This window comes from Talpa occidentalis, unplaced genomic scaffold, assembly GCF_014898055.3.
Source record: "Talpa occidentalis isolate TD23 unplaced genomic scaffold, MPIMG_talOcc4v2.1 talOcc4.9, whole genome shotgun sequence".
Classification (NCBI taxonomy): domain Eukaryota; kingdom Metazoa; phylum Chordata; class Mammalia; order Eulipotyphla; family Talpidae; genus Talpa; species Talpa occidentalis.
This window is the reverse complement of record NW_023605305.1, coordinates 71,115,041-71,129,889: the sequence shown is the minus strand read 5'-3', so window position 1 is coordinate 71,129,889 and position 14,849 is coordinate 71,115,041. Positions and strand designations below refer to the sequence as shown.

Here is a 14,849-nt window from a genome sequence, read left to right as displayed (position 1 = left end):
AGCCCAGTAGCCGGGGCAGGGGTGGTGCCGCGGGGAGCCGCCGCCTCTGAGAGGGATGGAGACGTCGGGCAGCACACGCAGGTGAGACCCCGGAGCCTCCGCCCAGACGGGGTGTCCCTGTATTCCCGGAATGTGTCTTGCAAAAGCGCAACCTCCGCCCGCCCGCCAGAGCCCCCCATCTGATTCCAGAAACGCCCAGTAAAGACTCCTGTCAAAGGGACCTTGTGGAGCCCGAATGTCCTCCCCGCGGCCCACAGGGGCTCACACCCCACACCCGATGCAAACGCCTGTGGTGTCAGCCCAGCCTCTGGTAAGCAGCAGGTTGAAATCTAACCCGTAAGCTCCCCCTGATTTGCTGCCCTCCATGGTCCTTACCTGGTGAAGAGGGGAGGCCGCGTGCCCCTCACCTTCCTGTGCTGGGCCTGGCTGCCCCGGCCCTGTTGGGTGCTCAGCCTGCTGCCCAGTGTATATTCCCCAACACCCCAACTCCCCTTCGAGCTTGAGTTTTTTTAAAGATGTGGTTTTATTTATTAATGTGTACAGAACTGGGGCGTAGGCCAGAGTTGGGGGTGACAGGAATCCCCAGAGTGGGGAGCAATAAAGGGGATCCGTTGAAATACACTGCTGAGGGGAGCAGCGGTCAGACTGCACCATGAAGTCAGCTCCCTGGCCGGGGACAGCACACAGGCCATGGCGGTGGGCGGCTGCAGTGGGAGCACTGAGGTTTAACCCCTAGGCCACCAAGGAGGCCCGAAACTTGATTTTTTTTCCTGTTACTTGATGCTGACATTTGATCTTTTTTTTTTCATTTATTTTATTAGTAATGCCAGGAAGCAGAAAGTAAATTATTTTAATAAAAGAAAGACCAAGTACTTGTCACCTCTTCGTGTTGAAGAAATCCTCTAGCCCAGGATGGAGCCAGCCTGCCCAGGGTGTCAGGTCAGTCGGGGTGCTCCTGTTGCCATGAGTCAGTGCTTCACCGGAAGGGCAACTCGTCCAAGCAGCCGGTCCCCAGGCACCATGCAGCCCTGGCCTGTGCTTATTTCCCTGGTCCTTGATCTTTAAGATAATGTCAGATATTGGGGATCCCGGCTAGTCATGCTCTATGTCAGTACCTCCACTTCCATCTCTCTGTATACATTGTTTTTGGCCACAGTTTCTCAGGAAGTGTGTCCCACCCTCCTCAACTCCAACCCACTGATGGTTTTCCCCTGAGTAGAGGACACCAAGCCCACTTCCAAGTTGTCTTCATACACGGGTAGGCCACCTCCCAGATGCTGGTCACCACTGTTTGTTAGCTTCAGAATTTGTCCATCTCATCCAGATGGTTGACCTTGTCTGCATATAGACGTGCGTTGTGTCTCTGTGACCCAGGATGTGACCACAGTTCCTGTCTGCTGTGTCTGCTTTGATTTCTTCTCTTTCATATTTGGTCCTGTTTATTTGATTGTTTTCCCTTTTTTCTTTGTGAGTCTTGCTGGAGGTTAGTACGTTTTACTTATATTTTCAGGGAACCAGCTTTTGGTTTCATGGATCTGTTGGACTGTCTTTTATTTCTATTTCAGTTAGTTCTGCTTTATTTTTTGTTATTTCCCTTCTCCTACTGCCTTTTGGGTTTTTTTGTTGTTGTTGTTGTTCTTTTTCTGGTTCTTCGAGATGGGAGATCAGGTTGTTTTTTTGTTTGTTTGTTTTTCTTGTTTCTTGATGTGGGCCTGAGTTATTCTATACTTTCCTCTTAATACTGCTTTTGCTGTTCCCCAGACCTTCTAAAAAGTTATTTCCTCATTTTCAGTCATTCAAGGCCCTTTTTAATTTTTTCTTTGATGTCATTATGAATGCAGTGGTCGCTCAGTTGCATGTTGTTCCATTCCATGCAGAGTGGGGGTTCCATGCTCATTGCATAGTTGACTTCTAGCTTGATGCCATTATGGTCAGAGAACACCCTGGTATGATTTCAGTCTTCATGTGCTTGTTGCTGTTTCTCTTGTGACCCAGTATGTGACTGATCCTAGAGGATGATCCGTGTGCTCTTTGAAAAGTGTCCTTCTGTCCTCCCTTCCTTGCTAGCCCCACCTTCCTTCGCTCCTCCTGCCCCCACTTCTGTACTGTCGCCCTTTCTTCCCCCTGCCCCTAACTGTCCTGAGAGTCTCAGACTCACAGTGTGTTGTCAGGGGTCCATTTACAGTTTGTCTCTGTCTGATTCTGTGTTTGGTTTGTCTAGACTCCACATGGAAGTGAGACCATCCGGTGTTTATCTTCCTCCTTCTGGCTCACTTTGCTTAGAGTCATCCCTTCAGCTCCATCCATGTTGCTGCAATCGGCTTGAGTTTATCATTTTTCTATCGCAGAGTAGTGTCCCGTTGTGTCTACAGACGCCATCCTGTTCCCCGCATCTGTCCTGCAGCATATAGGTTGTTTCCACATCTTAGCTAGTGTAAATAGTGCTGCAGTGAGCATAGGAGCACAGGTTTCCTTTCAGATTAGTGCATTTGTGCTCTTTGGTTTTTTTTTTTTGTAAGATTTATTTATTTATGCATATAGCAGCTGGGGTGCAGGCCAGAGGTGTGGACGGCACAGGTGACAGTACAAACCAAGACAGAGTGGGGAGCAGAGCAGCTGGGTCTACTCAAGTACAATGCTGCGGGGAGACAGGAGAGGTCCGCTGTGCCTAGTGGGTCACCTTCTTGGCCAGGGCGACTTGTGCTGCAGTGGCTGCGGACAGCTTCACAGTGCTGAGACTAACCCCTTGCAATGCCAGGAAGGCCCCTCTTTTGTGCTGTTTGGGTAGATACCGAGGTGTGGACCTGCTAGGTCGTGTGGAAGATCCATTTTCAGTCTTTTCAGGCATCTCCACACTTCTTTCCATAGTGGCTGGACTAGTTCGCACACCCACCAACAGCAGAAGAGGGTCCTTTTCTCCGCATCATCTGCAGCACTTGTTGTTTGTGTGTTTTTTAACTGTGGGCCATTCTCACAGGTGTGAGGTGGTGTCTCGTGATGGTTTGATTTGCATTGCCCTGAAGATAAATGAGAAAGAGAATTTTTTCATGTGCCTGTTGGCCATCTGCATGTCTTCTTTAGGGAAGTGACTGTTTAGATCCTTTTCCCATTTTTGATTCGGTTGTTTTCGTTTTGTTGATTTGTATAGGTACTTTGTGATCTTTGATGTGAATTCTTCATCAGAGGTAGGGTGTGCAGGTGTGTTCTCCCATTCAGACGGTGTCTCTTTGTTTGGGTCACTGTCTTTTTTGCCGTTCAGAAAACTTTGTTTGATATAGTATCCATTGTTTCCTCTCTCCTTCGTATGTTTCTGAGATTGATGTTAGGGAGCGTTTTACATAGGTTTTTCTCTATATGTTTGATGGTTTCAGGTCTTCTATCCGAGTCTTTTATCCATTTTGAATTGATTTTCATGTGTGCCCTGAGGTAATGATCTAGTTTCATCATTTTACATGCAGCAGTCCACTTTTCCAGCACCCTTTATTGAAGAGGCTTTCCTTGTTCAAGTGTATGGACTTTGCTCCTGTCTTGTTGTTAAGTGTCCATAAATGTAGTTTTATTTCTGGGCTCTCAATTCTGTTCCATTAGTCTCTGTGTCTGGTTTTGTTCCATTACCACGCTGCTTTAACTACTCTGGCTTTAGCATATAGTTGGAAATCAGAAGTGTGATACCTTCATTTCCCCCCTTTGATATCAGGAAAGCTTTGGCTACTTGGGGTCTTGTGTGTTTTCTGATGAACTTCGTTAATTTTTGTTCTATTTCTTTGAAGAACGCCATTGGGATTTTTATTGGGATTGCATTGTATCTCTAAATTGCTTTGGGTTGGATATTTTGACAATGCTGACTCCTCCAACCCATGAGCTGGGTATATCTTTCTGTTTATTTAAAGGAAGGGGGATGGAGTACAGATGATCCAGGGTTTGTGGGCCAGGCTAAATTTCAGTCTTTGTCCTTAGAGTAATGGATAGCAACATAATCCTTGTTTTTAGCTTTCACAGCATTTGCAGGATGACACTAAGAGTTTCTCATGTTTTTTAAATAAGAATGTCTCACCCCATGCTCCCCCCTCCCAGAAAACTTTTCCTCATGTGAATTACCTCTGCATTTTGCCAGTAACTTTCACATTATGCATAGGAATATAATAAAAATGAACATACAATTCTGCCTGACAAACATAAAACCAAAAAAAGTATTTGGGGATTTAATTTATTTAATAAATAAGATTAACTGAATGTTGATGGAAGAACGGTTAATAGTTTCTTGAAAAGTGTATTTTATATATATGTAAATAAAAGGTCTATTTTCTTCTGAATAACATTGAAAACATATTGATCAAGGTAATATATAAACATAATTAGGAAATTTCTAGAAGAATCTGAGTGTAGTACCATTCAAAATTCACAGTTCTTGGGATCACGGGTCATATCTTTCACAGTCTAGTAAAAATACCACGAATTGTGTACATTATTTTGGTAAGGTTTTAAAGAAGTCATCACACAGGCATCATTGAGCACACCTGAATCTATTCAACGGTACTGAGCAACACATTCTTATTTCTGAAATGCCACATTAAATATATAAAATTATCAATATTTATATACAAAGAAAAGTGATAGAATTTGTGATTACTGAATAGTCTAAGTCGTCAGACTCATCCAGATACTTGGTTTACATCTGAGAGAAATGTGTACTGTTATGGAGCATCAGATAAAATCCAGCTGTACTTTAATCCCATTTCAATCTATCCTCCCAGAAAATATTGACTCTTTTTTTTCCTGCAGACATGCAGCTGTCAACTATCCAACTATGGGTCTAGATTTGCATTACACTTTTATTTCCTACCTGTTCCTTTTCATCTAAAACACTTGTCCCATGAAACAACTTTCACTGTCTGAATATGAAGGCAGGAAGTGCGGTGTCATCAAACCTGTTGGATAATGTTCATGGGCACAACAAATAATATTGGCTAAATTTAAGGGGATGTATTCTGTTTTTAGAAGTGGTAAAATCACTACTTATCGCCATGCATTGTTAATGTCATAGTTATCATTCCAGTAAAAATTTCATTTCGTACCAATATGTATGACATTCTGCCCCACCCCCCAAAGTAAAGTCTTTAACACATTGAAATACCCACAGAGTATGTGCACTGGATTGAAAAGTAGGTGAAGTTAGAGAAGCTCCTAGGGAGATACATAGACTGGGATCTCTGGAAATCTTAAAGATTTGTAAGCAATAGCAGAGAGTATATATATTGTAAAGGTTAGTGAAGACGCACAAGATTGTGGTGATCATTAAATCCAAATGCAACAGCTCAACAGAATAAAAAATTCCTTCTTAGAACAGTTCTCTTGAACCATTTTTTTCCTGCTTGGTCTTATAAGAATACTAGCAACCTCTGGCTCATAGATCAACTATCCTAGATAATATCATAGTATATTACATCAATTCTTTGGATGTGACTAAGAGGTCGTTGAGAAGGAACATGAGCTTCTTATCATGTCCAGAGGTAATATCTATCACCTTTGTTCACTTTGTATTGGGAAGAACGAGGTCATATGATCACTCATAACTGCACAGGAACTGGGAAAGCTACTTTTGCATCACTAATTTCAGGCTATAACTATTATGGAATTGAAAAAGGATTTATAGGTAGCTTCTTGTCTTTAATATAGAGAAATATTGCTATTCAATTGTTCTGAATGTAAGAGGGTGTTTTTTGTTGCAGGTTTTGTGGGTTTTTTTGGTCTGTTTATATTTTGCCTGCTCAATTTTCTGGCCAACTAGGTACATATAAAGCCCTCAAATGAAAATTAACTCATATTGGGAACAATAGAATGAAATAAATCTGCAAAAACAAGGTCAGTATAAAGAGCTCATCTCACTAAACAGAGGAAAGAATTGAACTCAGTATTCTATATCCATGTAGAAAATGCTTGAATTAAGGTGAATGCTTGAATTAATGCTTGAATTAATAAGGTGAACAGATTTTTGACTTTGAGATTCATGTAACATTCACAGTGATGATACCCTAAAATGTCATTTATATTTGACTGCATTACAAAGACCCTTATATTTTTGTGTACAATGAATAATACTCTCAATTCTGAATCTCATAGGAACATCCAGGGAAGTGAAATAATGCCCCAGGCAAACATGCATGAAATTAATTAGCATCATAGAGTAAATGCCACATTTGGCCTTATATGGTGGCAGCCAAGAATGAGTCACTGAAATGGCTTTAAAATGGAAATGTTTGCTGACGTATTCATCTGACGTATTCATCTTTTTCTCCCAGCAGAAATACTCAGTGAGTACAGAGGAGATTATTTTTTTAAGATTTATTTATTTATTTATACAGGCACTGGGTACAGTCAGAAGCATGGGAGGGTGAGGGAATTCACCAGAGCCAGAGCAGGGAGGAGAACAGGCAGGCTGAGGTAGTACACTGCTGAGGGGAGCAGCGGGTGGCAGGAGAGGTCTGTGCAGTATGTGGAACCCTCCCGGCAGCCAGGGATTGAACCAGCACTGTGGAGGCTGCAGGCAGCTTCACAACCCAGCGCTCAACTGCTGTGCCACCAGGGGAGGCCCACAAAGACTATTTTACAATAGTATACACATTCATTTCACAAAGCAAAAGGAAAGTAAGAGGGCTCATTTGCATGTCTGGACCTGGGATTTCTTGCATAGCACTCCAACAATAAACAAAACTCTTGCCAGGTCCCCATACCAAAAGCTTTCCCTATGGTCCTTGTGCCCCAGAAGATGGGTGATCTTGGCTCTCTTTTCCTTATATAATAATTTTCTTCTTTTCTGGATTTATTGGACTGCTTTCTATGGAAATTTTCATCTTTCTCCAATTTCTCTCTCTCTAGTCTATAGGTAGAGTGTACCAATGATGTTCCTGATGCTGGATTTCATGGAAAGTCTTGTAGAGTTATCCTTTCAGAACTTTCAGGTAACCACACCAGGATGAGGTCCAGATCCTAGCACCTCTTAACAAGTTTCTGTCATGGACCGTGCATATGTGGGGATGGACCCAACTTACATTTCTGGAGGACTGTAGTGCAAGGAGAGGATGAAATAATGTATTCAGAATAGAGATAAAATATATGGGTCACAAATATCCTAATATCCTAAATATATGGGTCACAAATATCCTACAGAGACAAGAGAGTAAAAATATTCTGCCCAGACAAACAAAAGCTGAAGAAGTGGTCCACTAACAAATATTCCCTGAAAGAAATGTTAACAAGAGATCCCCTGTATAATTTAAAGAGAAAAGAGAAAAAAAAGAAAAAAGAAAAAGCTGAGCAGGGAAATAGAACCAGAAAACTAAAGTGAAAGTGGCAGTAGAAGATCCTCTATAGAGCTCACCAATCCAAAAGCAGAGAGAGGCCAGCCTCGGTTCAGGAAACAAAACCCAAGATTGCACAGTCCCCAGGAGACCCGTCTGTGCCCCTCAAATAAACACAGGCTCCTGGCTGAAGGCTGAATATTACACCAAACCACGGAATAGACCCAGGGATGTCAGAGTCTGGGCCAAAGTGTATTGTCCTGCACCATGGTGTACAACAAGAAACATTCCATGTGGAGCCGAGAGCCTTCATTTTTCTCACAATATATTTTGAATAGCAGCTGCTTTGTAATGTTTGCAATAGGATCCATGTCAGGATCTGCAGGTAAATGATGTTTTAGTCATGCTTTTATTTTACTTATTTTTTAAAGATTTATTTATTTTTATACAAGAACCAGGGTACAGGCCAGATGCACTGGAGGGTGAGAGCATTCACCAGAGACAGAGCAGGGAACAGAACAGGCAGACTGACAAAGTATACACTGCTGAGGGGAGCAGCAGGCAAGACAAGAGAGGTCTGCCGCGCCATGTGGGAGTCTCGCCGGCTGGCCAGGATTGAACTGGTGCTGCAGAGGCTGCGGACAGCTTCACAGCATGGCTCTCAACCACCTGTGCCACCAGGAAGGCCAATTTTTACTTATTTTTTAAACAGATTTCTTTACTTATGAACACAAAAGCTGGGGTGCAGCCAGAGGTGTGGGGGTGGGGGTAAGAGGATTCACCAGAGACAGCGCGGGGAACAGAGCAGGTGGACTGCCTGAAATCCACTGCTGAGGGGAGCAGTGGGGGGACAGGAGAGGTCTGCGATGCCCTGTGGGTCACCTTCCCGCCTGGGGATGTGATGTTGGCACCAGATGAAGTGACGAGTCCCTTCACAGTCGCCAAAATGTTGTAGGTTGTAGAGTGTGTGTGGGTCCTGGGGGTCACTCTGGGAAAGGTGCCCCCAGAGCTCCCATTCCAGCGGGACACAATGAGTTTCCCAGCCACATTTCTCCATGAGACAGAGACACTAGTTACATTAAAGGGCAGATTTAGGGCATTCCCTGGTGGCACAGCGGTTGAGCACTGGGCCGTGGTGCTGCCTGCAGCCTCTGCAGTGCCTGTTCGTTCCCGGCCGCTGGCGAGGGTCCCACAAAAAACAGGGCGGATTTATTAGGGAAAGGGAAAGGGACAGGTTTTGCTGAGAGAGGCCTGCATGGTTGCAGGCAGGCGGCCTTGACAGGTCACAGCAGGCAGGAGGCTGCTGCCCTGCAGAGGGAGAGAGTTGATGAGAAGAGGCACCTGCATAGTCCCGGGTAGGCAGAGGGACGGCTGCCCCGAGCCCGTGCAGAAACTGCCCTGATACAGTCCTTTTCTCTTTGGGAGGGTCACTCCTCCGTGGAGTGGCTGCTTGTTGCTGATGTCAGGTAACAGGCAATCTCCATATCCTTCCCCTCAGGCCTGTGCACCACTCCCTAGAGCTTCGGATCCTGCTCCGATCTCCTGCCCTGTGACAAGGCACTGGCGCCTAAGGGTCTGACCTCCACAGTTGGGTTAATGGTCCTGTTATTCCCCTCGACGCCCACCTCCTTGCATGAGTCAGGTTTTAGTCGCGTGAGGCCTCCTTTCCAGTCTTTCCATCAGATGGAACTCAAGCTGCAGAGGCTGCGGATGACCTCACAGTGCGGTGCTTAACCCCTGCACCATCAGGGAGGCCCCACGCCTTGCTTTTATGTCAGCTTCAGGTAAGGGGATTTTTAACAACGATTAAAAAAAAAATCTTTCCCAGAAATTCAAGCAACCTTGTTTGCTGTTTTAATGATTTGTGGATATTTTAGGGTCTGGCTGTGGCGGACACGGTCAGTGAAAGGTTGGGAGTTGCGGAGCCTGCAACAGACCCGCCTATGCCTCCTGCCCCGGAGTTATGTTGGGACAAGGCCTGAGGGTGGACTAAAAGTTTCAGGGAGTGACTGGCCAGGAGCCTGACTTGTGCCCCCCAGATGACCAGGTGAGCTCTTGGAAGTCTCCTGCTTCTCTACTCCCTGCTTGCTTCAAGTTGCAATGTGCCCCTGCTGGGGCCATGGGTGTTCTCTCGCCCAATGGCTCAGGGCTCGGACTTTGGAAAAAGATCACCTCTGGGCCTGCGGGATAAATAAAGATGAAATTTTTCCATAACCTCTTACAATCTAAAAATCAAAAGGTAGAAGGGCCTAACTCAATGCAAATAAAGCGAGGTGTGTTAAGAATTGTATTTAAAACAGGACCTCCCCTGGTGGCATAGGCGGTTGAGCGCAGCCCTGTGAAGCTGTCTGCAGCCTCTGCAGCACTGATTTGATCCTGGCTGGCTGGAGAGGGTCCCATGTGGTGCAGCAGACCTCTGGTGTCATGCCCGCTGCTCCCCTCAGCAATGTATTTCAGTAGATCTCCCTGTTCTGTTCCTCACTCTGTCTCTGGTGAATCCTCTCACCCCCCACATCTCTGGCCTGTACCCCAGTTCTTGTGTGCATAAATAAATAAATCTTAAAAGATTATTTATGCACTTAAGAACTGGGTTGTAAGCCAGAGATGGGGGTTGTGTTTGAGAGGATTCACCAGAGACAGAGTGGGGACAGAACAGGCAGACTGACTGAAACACACTGCTGAGGGGAGCAGCGGGGAGACAGGAGATGCACCATGTGGGTCAGCTCCCTGGACAGGGATGGTACTCGTGCTGCAGTTGCTGGTGCTGGTGCTTTATAGTGCAGCGTCCTAACCCCTCATGCCCACAGGGAGGTCCCTCTCTTCTAGTCGTTTTTTTTTTTCCTTTTTGTTGTAATGGCAATGAACTAGTCACAGGGAGAAGCTTTCAGTTATACAAAATTTTGTTTTATGAAATATCCTGGCCCCATTCATTATTTTTCCTGCATCTCTCGTAGGTGTAGACAACTTTCTTGTATTTGTAAGCTGGAAGGGCTCAGACTTTGAAGGAGTGTCTTGTTTTCACTTTTATTTTTAATTGAAGCTATATATAGCTGTGGATTAAACAGAATAAATTTCTAAATTTAAAAATGAAGAATAGGGGCAAAAGTTGTTTATTTGGGTTGAAAAGCTTAGCCGGAGCACAGGTTCAGGCTAGAAAGCCAAACACCCTCACTAAAAAAAAAAAAAAAATAGGGTGACCTTGATGTGAACTCCCAACACTGCTGCTCTGCCCTTGCCTGTGTGACTAGCGGGAGACCATGTTTCATCCTAAAATGTTTTTCTGTAACCCCATGGAATTCTTCAGCCTTTTAAAAAATTACTTTCCCCTGCCAAGGAGCAAGGAGGTCATTTTACCAATGGCGTTTCCATCAGCTTCTGTTACTGGTCCTGATAATGATAGGGAGTTGTGTATATTATAGAAAATGTGAAGAGTAGAATAAAATAGGATGAACAGTATCAAAAAGTATTTTTATGACTTAGTACATTTCCTTCCTAGTTTTTCCCCTATATTGGCACCTGCCTGTGTAGAAGGTGGGCAGTAGCTTGAGAATTATAAAATGAGCTTCCATTAAATAGGTCAAGGAATGTAAAGTTACATCATCGCATGATCTTTGTCCATAAGGAAGCCCCTATATGGCTGTCACTCATTTTTTCTTGGCTCTTCACTCTACATATCCTGGTATGTATCACTGCATGTATCATTAAACCTGATTTTAATTTTGTCTGGTATTTAATATTTAAATAAATTAAATCCTGTCTGTTTCTGTCTTGAATGTCACTCAACAGTGTGAAGGCAAGACTAGTCCACATTTTGGATGCAGCTTGAGGCTTTTATTTGCACTTCTGTGCAAATATTCCACTTCTATGTACAGTTGTTTACATCGTGTTCTACTCACACATAAGGGTTAAGGAGAGTGTGCTTACATCATCGCTAAAATTTTATATTCTACTTCATCATTTAACACTGCACTATAGGTACTGTCCACAGCATTAAAAACTATTCAGTGTTATTGTATCCATCCAGTCTTTACATTTAATTTCGTGTATATTTTTTTTTATTTAGATAGTTTCCAATCATATTACTGTAAATAAAGTGTTCTCTGAATTTGAACAGTTCTTTAGGTCATTTCCAAAAATAAAATTATTTACATTAAACATTCAAGTATTTTAAATTCAAAGTTCCCTGCAGAGGGGTTGTGGACTTACTTCTCTGGAATAGTAGGGACAGATTTCCTAGTCTCACTAACATTTTTGTCTATCCGGTTTTCCTCTTCAAGGCTCTGGACACACAAGCCCACCATGCTCTGCTGCTCCTGCCTCTGCGCGGGCCGCCCCTTCCCCGTGGGCTGTCATGGCTGTTCCCTGCGCCACAGGCCACTCGACTCTGCCCCACAGGCCCCCCTCGTGGTACCCGAGCTTGGCCACCTGGGCCTTTCCTCCCCTTTGGCCACTTGTCAGGGATTTGCTGTCTCGCCACTGATGGCCACAGGGCGGCGCCCTCCCCCGTTATTTTTCACATGGTCCTCACCGCCCTTTATTCCCTGAAACACACCGCTGCATCTTATTCACGGTCCAGTCCGTACATTATTCCGCGCTCAGCCGCGCCACCTTGTTCCTCTTCCCGCTTCCCGCCTTACTCTCCACCTTTCTCACCCCTCCTGGCGCTTTACCTTACCCACCCCACTGCCATCATCATTCTGAGTTTCCCCCAACTTATCCCTCTGGGTCACAAGGCGGCGCCACCCGCGCCTTCACTACGCCGCGGGGAGGACATATCTGTGCAGCAGTTCCTGCTCACCAACTTGGTAGAGGTGAATGGGCGCTTTGTGTGGAGGGTGAACTTGGATGCCTTGACCCAGCACATGGACAAGATCATGGCCTTCCCACCACAACAGGAATCCTACCCTGGGCCAACCCTCTTCCTCCTAGGCGGAAATTCTCAATTTGTGCGTGCCTGCCACCACCCTGAGATTAGGCGGCTCTTCCCTTGGGCCCAGATGCAGACAGTGCCTGACGCTGGCCACTGGATCCATGCTGACCGCCCGCAGGACTTCATGGCTGCCATCCGAGGCTTCCAGGCCTGAGTTGCTGGCAAGAAGGGGGTCCAGAACCCCAGGCTTCAAGGCTCTGTGGCCTGCTCCACAATTCTGCACAGAAGCACTCAGGCAGGCACTGAGAGGGCACAAGGCTGCAGAGGTTGTCACACCTCCTGCTTTAATGAATAAAGACACTGCTCCCCCCCCCAAAAAAAAAAAATATATATATATATATGCTCTTTGCGCGGCCACTTCCGGTCCTGGAATTTCAGACCGCGATTTTCCCACGATGCCACCCGCGTCCACAAGGCGGCAACATTAGCTCCTCTCCACCTTTAACGTGCCTTTGGGAGCCGCTCTTGGCGCGGCCTCTCACGTTCTGCCTGGTGCATCCTGGGAGTCTCAGAAGTGATGACGTGAGTGCCGAGGGCGCACTTAAAGGGCCGACCCAGCAAAGGGCTGAGACAGGACCTGCCGGAGGCCTGAAGGCGCCGCTGGCCGCGCCGGACAATGGCGGGAGCTGCGACAGGTGAGGCCCGCGCCGCGCCGCGACAAAGGGGGAGGGCGGGAGGCTTGAGCAGGACAGCGGGACGGAACAAAGGATGGCAGGAGAGGAAATCTGCCCTCACCATTCCTGAGAAATAAGTTCACAGCGCCTCTGCAGGGAACTTTGAATTTAAAGTATTTACTTTTTTTTTTAAAGATTTATTTATTAATGTAACAGCCGGGAACAGGCCAGGTGTGCGGGAGGGGAGCGGATTCTCCAGAGACAGCGGGAAGCGGAGCAGGCAGCCTGACCACACACGGCTGAGGGGGCGGCGGGGACACGGGACACGGGAGGGGCCTGCGGCCACGCGGGCTGCTTCGAGGCCGGCGGGCTCGACCCGGCGCTGCGGCGGCTGCGGACAGCTCCACAGGCTGCGCTCAAGCCCGGCGCCCCTGGGGAGGCCCTAAAATACATTTTCATGGAAATAGTAATTTTAATTTTGGAAATGACCTAAGGAAATGATTTCAAATTCCGATAAATCTTTATGTGTAAAAATGTTCAGTAACCCTTTCTTTACAGTAAAATGATTCGAAACTATCCAAATAAAAACCCCCAATATACACGAAATTAAATGTAAAAGCTGGATACAGTAACACTGAACAGTCTTTACTGGCGTGGAAAGTCCTTCTGTTAGTGTTAAATGTTGAAAGTGGAGAATCCTGGCGGTGCTGTGATCCCACCACAGAAGAAACCTTTTAATGACACACCCTCTCCTCACCCCTCACGCGGGAGGAGAACACAAGGCAGACACCTGCAGGGAGCGCGCTGGGACACCGCAGGGGGAGTCAACACTCCGGCCGCGTCCGAAATGTGGACTCGTCTTGCCTTCACACTGCTGAGTGACATCCGGCACAGGCACAACATGATTAATTCAAATATTAAACATCACACAAAATTAAAAAAAAAATTACAAATGAAAGTCAGAATAAAAAATCATGCTCTAATTATAAAAAAAAATAAAATCACATGTTAATGATACACACCCTCCCCCCCAGCTGCCACACCCGGGCACCCGCTCTGCCCTCCCGCTGCTGGGCCTGGGGCGGGAGGGGGCTCAGCCCCGAAACCTTACAATCTGTGCCCCAAAAGCCCCCTAACCCTGCGGGAGTGAAAACAGCCCGCGGGACAGAGGAGAGCCCGCCCCGGGGGCGCCCTCAGGGTCCCGGGGAGCCGGGAGCGAGCCCGCGGCCGCGGGGGTCACGCTCAGGGACGGGCCCGCCCGTGCGCTCCTCCGAGCCCAACATAAGCCCCGGAGCCCCCGCGTCCATCCCTTCCCCGCCAGCCCGAGTTCCCTGCACGTGGCCCGGTCCCCGCCTCGCCCACCCCACCGCGGCCCGGCCAGAGAGTCCACGGCCCCGAGAAGGACGCAGCATCCTCGCCCGCTCAGCGCTCCTCGCCAGACACGGTGAGCGCGGCCGGGAAGCGCCTCCGCTCCCGCCTCCGCCCCGCCCCCCGCGGGCCCCGCCGCCTCCTGAGTCTCCGGGTCCGGGACCCGCGCGCTGCCCGAGAGGGGAAGAGGGGCGCGCTGGGGGGCCCTGTCGGCCTTGGGGAGTCGCCGGTGAGGGGAGAGGATGGGGAGAAGGGGGGCGCGGAGGGCGGCTGGGGGACGCGGGGGTGGCTGGGGGAACGTGGTGGTTGGGGGAGCCCCCCTCCCCGCAGCCTCTCCCGCATCTCCCGCTCCAGCCGCACACCCGGCGCGGGTTCCTTCGGTGTGGGGGCTCCACAGAGGCGGGGTTCAGGCTCCCCCCCAGGGCAGGAAGTGAGTCCAAGGGTTCACCTGCACCTGTGGCCCCGGGGTCCCTCCAGCCGGCCCCGCCCACCTCCCCACTTCCACTTCAGCCTCCTCCGCCCCGGAGCCCGCGGGGGAGCCACGCCGGGAGGGCCGCAGAGCCGCAGTGACGGGGCCTCCCCGTGGGCTCTCGCGGCCCCAGGCGCCCTGGGGACCCACCCGCCGGCGGGAGAGCGGCC

At 47.8% G+C, this 14,849-nt stretch overlaps 1 protein-coding gene across 1 annotated transcript; it reads left to right on the top strand.

Moving 5' to 3' along the window:
* The first annotated feature begins 9,070 nt into the window (after positions 1–9,070).
* Positions 9,071–12,533, top strand: LOC119236506 (uncharacterized). The gene is made up of 3 exons (XM_037500356.2): positions 9,071–9,082; positions 10,875–10,977; positions 11,576–12,533. The coding sequence occupies exons 2-3, from the start codon at positions 10,903–10,905 to the stop codon at positions 12,380–12,382; spliced, it is 882 nt and encodes a 293-aa protein (XP_037356253.1). The 5' UTR covers positions 9,071–9,082; positions 10,875–10,902; the 3' UTR covers positions 12,383–12,533.
* The last annotated feature ends 2,316 nt before the right edge of the window (positions 12,534–14,849 follow it).

What these genes read in the sequence shown, in the direction of transcription:
- LOC119236506 (XM_037500356.2), top strand. Translation starts at nt 10,903, where the DNA reads ATGATCTTTGTCCATAAGGAAGCCCCTATATGGCTGTCACTCATTTTT. An exon ending in TCTTCACTCTACATATCCTG is followed by an intron (nt 10,978 to 11,575) that starts GTATGTATCACT and finishes TTCCTCTTCAAG; the next exon opens with GCTCTGGACACACAAGCCCA.